General features: G+C 44.5%; 1 protein-coding gene across 1 annotated transcript; it reads right to left on the bottom strand.

Annotated features, from left to right (window-relative positions):
• Positions 1–483: 483 nt before the first annotated feature.
• On the bottom strand, positions 484–6,769 carry LOC135557477 (proton-coupled zinc antiporter SLC30A1-like). Its single transcript, XM_064990749.1, has 2 exons — positions 5,838–6,769; positions 484–3,125 (listed from the first exon to the last, which is right to left on the bottom strand). The coding sequence occupies exons 1-2, from the start codon at positions 6,424–6,426 to the stop codon at positions 2,194–2,196; spliced, it is 1,521 nt and encodes a 506-aa protein (XP_064846821.1). The 5' UTR covers positions 6,427–6,769; the 3' UTR covers positions 484–2,193.
• Between the last annotated feature and the right edge of the window lie 275 nt (positions 6,770–7,044).

Genomic DNA, 7,044 nt, shown 5'->3' with positions numbered 1-7,044 from the left:
CGATTGTCCCTAACTAGCCCCATAGGGATATTGAAAGTCAAACCAAATTGACACTACAATAAATGTTTCATCGGCTAGCACCGATGAAGTGGATGTCGATTAAGGCAGCCCTCCACACCTTTATGATTCAGAAGGGCTGGGTTAAATGCAGAAGACCCATTTCAGATGAATGCATCGCCTTCCATAAACAATTCAAAGTCGGCCTTAGTGGGATCGACCATAGAATTCTATCATCATTTTATTTTAGCGACTCAGAAGATTGTGGCATGCTAGCATACGGGGAAGGTGTTGTGGGAGATGATTGGTTGGTGGACTAAGCAATGCCTATGCACCGGGAGTTTCTCCCAATATTTCTGTATTGGCTAACGAATGCCAAGTTTGACACACATTTGGGCGGAAGTTTCTGGGAACATCAGGGGTAGACCTAATGTCCAAAGAAACCACATCTAAAAACACATTTTTAAAAATTACACAAAACAACAGTTTGACATCTGTACCAAACAGCCATTTTAAAATGTTCACAATGACACATTGACGGGTACTGTAATATATCAAAAACACATTGGCAGACATGTCATATTTAAAATCAGAAAAAACGGATGACACATACCTCAATTTGCACAGAGGGCTTGAGTCTCAAAAGACAATAAAAGTAATGAGACCTTTCCAAAAACAAAGGAACGTGTCAAAATACATTTCCCAATACAATTATTCTATATTGCATACACATTTACTTTGAGTGGAAATCTGAAATGCATCCTTGAATCAACATATAAATGATATCTTTGTGTTGATAATAATAATAATGAATGAGGGAATTTCCTTCCATCAGATTTCCCATTTAAAAAGGCCACTAAGATGACTCTACATCGGCACATAAAGCTTCACAAATCCATTCACTCGAAAGAAGGGAAAAGATTCAGTGACATTTCATTTCATCTATAAAGTTATTCTCGCTATCTGAGAAAACAAGGAAGTGGGCTACTGTTTTGTAGCAGTGTTAGCTCGTTTTAAAGCTCTGTGGCTGAAATAACACACTTCAGTTTGGTCATGCAAAGTTGCAGCAGAAGCACTGTAAAAACATTCAGGATGGATTTTGACTAGGTCCCCTTCCCAACACATTCATGAGGAATATTAGTATGAATTTCAACAACCCATCCGATGGCTCTCCAGCAAAGATTTAAAACAGAATATTGTTTGGCATTTTGTAGTGCACATTTTCTTCAGTGATAGACCCTCAGGCTTGCAAGGCATCCGAGTTTGTTGTTGAATAAAACGGTTGCTGAAGTTTGCTGATAGAAGATAGCCTACAGTACTTACGCAAACAGTACTCAGGTGCTATTTCAAAGCAATTTGAATTATAGGCGTGGTGAGGTTTTTACACAGCGTCTGCCTTCAACTAACAACTGCCATTAAAACAGAGTCAAGGCCAGAATAAAAGTCTGAGAAAAATTCATTTAAAAAAACATATTTTCAAAAACAAGTCTACAGCATAGATGGTTCGTCAAATATTCAGAAAAATTTCACAAATTAAATCTACCATCCAAACTAAATATTATAAATGCATCTACAGAGAAAATTATAGATCATTACTAATAACTTAAATAAAATAAAATTGTAATAACAATTTTCTATTGTGGGGCCAAGGCTAAGAAAATTGATGTTCAAAGCCAATCCCCCAAAAATAAAAAAATAATTAAGAAATGAAAAGGTCCATAGATCAACAAAAAGACCTGCGGAGTAGACAGGTGTGCTTGGCCTTGCAGGTGTCGTGTTGGCTCATGGTACTTGCTGGAGGGGAGTCTCCATTCTGTCCTTTATTGAGACGCTTTGGCACAGAGACACCGTGGAGGGATGGGACGACGGTGACACATCACAACCCGGCGCTAAATGTGGGGAAGGATACACATGCAGCAGGCCAAACCAGGCCGTGGCCCTGGCGGTTGCGGAGGTCAGAGGTGAGAAGGTGGCGAGGGGTTGGCAGTGAAGGGGGGGGTAGGCAGTGGGAGGGCTGGGACAAAGGGTGTCTTCGAACAAGTCTGTGGTACTGGAGCCATTTTCCTACCAGTGTTTCCAGAATCAGAGCGCGCTGTACACGCGACAACCCACTGTCAACTTTGGCTGGCACTTATTAAAAACTTCCATCCACTTTAGTAGTGATTCTATCCTTCCTCCGACTGTGTCCGGTCTGTCTCACAGAGAAGATTCCACCTCTCGAGTGATGATGACCTCGGGCTCCGGGGTCCGGGGGACCACCTGGACGACTGCAGCAGCCGCCTGCTCCAGAACTGAAGCTCCAGCTGCTCCCTCTGGGGTCTCGCTGATCACCTCCATTGCAGAGGCCGCCAGCACCTTCCCCTCGCCTGCCGGACCAGTGCCAGCAACACCCTGCTTGTCTGCAGCGCCACAGCACAACTTGGGCGCACACTGAGTCCGGCAGGAGAGCTCGCAGAGGGAGGCACTTGACTCGGAATTGACCGTGACAAACTCGGGCTGGATGGTGGTGGCGTGGATGCCCTCGTCATGGAAGAAGTCCTTGATGCGCTTGGCCACGTCCATGTAGGATGTGGGGTCGTGGCACTTGATGTGCGCCGTGGCGATGATGCGCGAGCCCGCCAGCTGCCAGATGTGCAGCTCATGAATGGCCAGCACACCGTCCAGCGAGAGCAGCCGCTCGTTGAGGCGATGCATGTTGATCTGTTTGGGCACCGTCTGCAGGAGGATCAGCGCAGACTCCTTGAGCAGTGGGTAGGTGGTGTAGAGCAGGATACCCACCATGATGATGCACAGCGTGGGGTCAAGGTAGAGCACCCAGCATGGCCCCACCATGGTCCGCTGAAAGCTAGAACCGTTGCCGTCCAAGGACAGGTCAACCAGGGTGTGGTTAACGTGCAGGTGGTCTGTCGAGTGGCATGGGTTGAAGCAGCTCTCGCCAGGCGGGCACGGCCGCCACACAAAGGTGAAGATAAGGGCGTTGACCACCACGATGACCGAGCCCAGAGCGTCGCCCAGCACGTGCAGGAAGACGCCGCGCATGTTGAGTGAACCCTCGTCGTGGCTGTGGTCCATGTCCTCGTAGGCAGTGCTGCCGTTCATATGCACCTCGCCGTCGTTGCGAACAATCTCTGAAGGAAGAAGACGGGGGCAACGGGTTAAAGAGGTCAAGGGGGGGGGGGGGGTTGTGCAAAAGCACAGCCCTGTTAGAAATGCATCCTTCCTAGTTTCTTTGAGAATTTTTTTCATTTAACTAGGAAAGTCAGTTAAGAACAAATTCTTATTTACAATGACGGCCTACTGGGGAACAACTGCCTTGTTCAGAGGCAGAATGACAGATTTTTACCTTGTCAGTTCGGAGATTTGATTTAGCAACCTTTCAGTTACTGGCCCAACGCTCTAACCACTAGGATACCAGCATTGATCTAGAAGTGATTGGATAGGTGAAAGCAAGGTGATCACCATCCCAAATGACAACCAATTCAGAGCCGAGATTACTTCAAGGTACAAAGGATGCATTTCTAGTATTTGAATAGAGACAACATATTTGAGAGGATGATAGGAAGAATGGCAGAGACTCTTGCATCAATGGGATGGAGAAAAGAAAACGCTGATAATTACAAAGACGAGGAATGACTGGAAATCTTAATTTTTAATGACTCACATCCAGCTGTGGTTTATTAGCTGCCTCATCCAACTACTGACCACCATATCAAACCATAATGATTGATGACTTCATCAGAGGTTTTGGAGGACATGGTTGATGTGCCATGTACGGCTGCCCGAGGCGATAAACACCTTGATAAGAAGCTAAGACTTGAATTAAAACCATTTACTTCAACGTAGAAAAGAATGTAGGCCGTAGTACATCACCTTCCCAGTTCCCATTCTGGAAATGAACTACAACCGGTGTGGTGGTGGAAGCCAGTAAATTAACCGACCACAACAGATTCCAATGCTTAACACCTTGAGGGAATTCAATTAATGTCTGCAGACAGCTTGATTGCCTAGCACTATGCTACGACTCATATGGCTACATAATGGCCAATGGCACCAGAACCAGCGCTAGGCTAATAGCCTCTGTCCCGGCACTCAGTGACGTAGGGGTAATTCTTCAGGGCCTAATGGTGTGGCTGAATCAGGGGATTTCTATTTAATTATTTTCTGTCCCAAAAGGAGGCAGAGGGCAGCTCTCAGCTCACAGACCCTAATATCAGCAAGGAGATCATGGTCATTATCTGAATCTGGTGGATTGCCATGTTTACACCATGATATCCTGTTAATTTGATAAAACAATTGGTGACAAGAATCACTGAAGGCCTCTGACTGGGATTTATATGAACCATTTTTTTTGTAGTATATAAACCACTTATAATATGTGGGTTTTGTGAAGGAAGACAACTTCCTGTTATGGTTGTAGAAGCACGAGTAGTGACAATACGGATTAAATGTCTTCTAATAAGGTCACGATTTGAAAGCCTGGACTTCAAATACTCAATGTAATTTGAGGGATAAAATCTGGATGGCTGGGACTTTCACAATTGTGGTTTTGTAACAAGTCATGACACGTCTGCCACCATGTAAAACATCTGCAGGCTGACCCCATGTCAGATTTTTTGTTAAAAAAAATTAACCTTTATTTAACTAGTTAAGTCAGTTAATTAAGAAAAAAATCTTATTTTAAATGACAGCCTAGGAACAGTGGGTTAACCGCCTGTTCAGGGGCAAAACGACAGATTTGTACCTTGTCAGCTCAGAGATTTGAACTTGCAACCTTTCGGTTGCTAGTCCAAAGCTCTAACCACTAGGCTACCCTGCCGCCCAGAATTTTTTCAGATAAGTTTGATTCAAATTCTTTGTAATATTACAGTCAGCATGCAAAGGGGGCACAGTTTTATGAAGCATTGTGTATTTTACAGACAAGCAAAGAGGCATAACCTGGGAATAGGAATAACTGTCTTCCTGAAGTGGCAAAAAGAACGGTGGCAGTTCCTTTAGATAAGAGATTCAATTAAAAGGGTCTGTTGTGCACTCTCATGGCCTCTTCAAAAGGAATTTCAAAATGGTGTGTGGAGAATAGGCATAGTCATGGGCCGCATTGTTCTGTATCAAGTCACTGTTGATACCAGTCACTGACGCCTACCAATATTACAATGAATTTAGCCTTATCACTGTTTCTGTTAAAAACTACAGATGTCATTGTGCCTCTGCCCAACCATTACACTTTGTGAGCCACTGGTCTGTCTGGTAAATGGCTCCTGTAGCTTAGGCTATAGGAGCCCATTTGGCAACATATGATAGATATACTGATGATGCCCAAGTCAGGAGACCCACATTAGCCCAGTTAGACCTTTGAGATGGTAGTGGATATTGACCCAGCTACAATACAGAAGAAACCCAGCCAAGACCATGTGAGACTGGCTGTGTTGAATGTCTCTACTCAACGGCAAAGATATGAAAGGGTTAACCAGAACACCACAGAGATGGCTTTGGATTAAAGACCACTCCATATTGAGTAGGCCTTCAAATTTCAGTTCTTTGAATAAAATCCCTGTCAGTGTGAGATTATGCCAGTGTGTGGTCTGTTTGCCCCCACTCCCCAATTATATAACATCTTATTTCAATCGATGAAACAACATAAAACCTGAGACAGACTAGTATGGTTGTTTAATATCTGATATAATGAAGAGCTGTCTAGATATGATTCAGTGTCACTGGGCGCCAAAGGGTCAAATTCTGAGTGAAAAGATTGTAGCTAGACAAGTACAGTAGCTACATCAACACAGTATGTTGACAGTATGGCTGCTTACTGTAAAATACAAATAATTAATGACATAACTTACCATGTCTACGTCTCTCAGTGTCCACGCCATTAGGGGGGCTGTTGTGGCTTCCCACCAGGTTGTTGGACTCCTCTCCTGATGATCCATTCGGTCTTTCTGACTTGCATATTTTACCCCTCTTGTTTTTCTTATTTCCATGAGAATGGCCTCCTCCGTGAGAGTGCCCGTGTCCACCACCTGCGTGTCCGTGGAACAAGCACAGCCCGAGGAGGTTGACCAGGAGCCCGGCGGCCCCCACACCGATTACTACATGGGGTTTCTCGATTTCATGTGGGTTGGTGAATCGCTCGACGGCCTCCAAGATAATGGTGAAACAGAGAGCTGTGAGGAACACTGCGTTTACGAGAGCCCCCATCACCTCCGCCCGGATCCATCCGAACGTGTTTTTATTTGTCGATTGCGTCTTCTCAGCGAAGCGCACCGCCACCAAAGCCACAACCAGCGCTATGACATCCGACAGCATATGAAATGAGTCCGACAGCATTGCCAAAGATGCCGTGATCCGACTGACGACTACCTCCACAATAAAAAAAACAAATGTCAATGAAAGCATGCATAGTAGCCGCACACGATTAGGCTCACAAGCCATTTTTCTCCGCTGGTCACTCGTTTAGCTAGATAACTGAGTTAGCTAGCTAGTTAGCTTACAATATGCTGGTAGCTATCTGTAGAGTGCCAATCGAGACTGGAAGCATATGATGGGATTCCATCACGTATTGTAAATATGTATATGCTCGTTAAAAATTCGTAATTATCGTACGATTACAACTGATTCCAATTCCAGATACAGCAAAAAACGATGTTGGGTCCTCAAAAGCGGCTAACTGGGCAAATTAAAAGACTGGGGTATATTTCAGAAACGTTAGCGTAGACTTTGATTTGCAGACGGCTGAAACTTTGCACCCGAGCCGGTAAAGTTTCCACAACGAATGAGGCACGCCCTGGTATTTTGCTATTGGTCATTATGGATAAAGTAGAATTTGGTTGGTCCATTTTCCCAAACATTTCACATGGGCGGAGCCGAGCGTTGCTATGTCGGCACGTTGCGTAAAGCAAACATTTCGAGGTCGTCGTTTGGAATCAATCGTCTAACATTTTGTGATTTCTTGTTTTTTAGGATGGTGTATAGCATCTCCACAATGCCCGTTGTCTTATTTTTGTTCGCTAACAAAATGGTAACCACCCAATAGACATTAGGTTACTTAGA

The sequence above is a fragment of the Oncorhynchus masou genome, chromosome 16 (assembly GCF_036934945.1).
Source record: "Oncorhynchus masou masou isolate Uvic2021 chromosome 16, UVic_Omas_1.1, whole genome shotgun sequence".
In the NCBI taxonomy this organism is placed as follows: domain Eukaryota; kingdom Metazoa; phylum Chordata; class Actinopteri; order Salmoniformes; family Salmonidae; genus Oncorhynchus; species Oncorhynchus masou.
This window is presented reverse-complemented; position numbering and strand designations above follow the sequence as displayed.

Coding starts and splice junctions, on each gene's coding strand:
- LOC135557477 (XM_064990749.1), bottom strand. CDS start 6,426: ATGGCTTGTGAGCCTAATCGTGTGCGGCTACTATGCATGCTTTCATTG. Junction 3,126..5,837: donor CACTGAGAGACGTAGACATG/GTAAGTTATGTC, acceptor TTCTTCCTTCAG/AGATTGTTCGCAACGACGGC.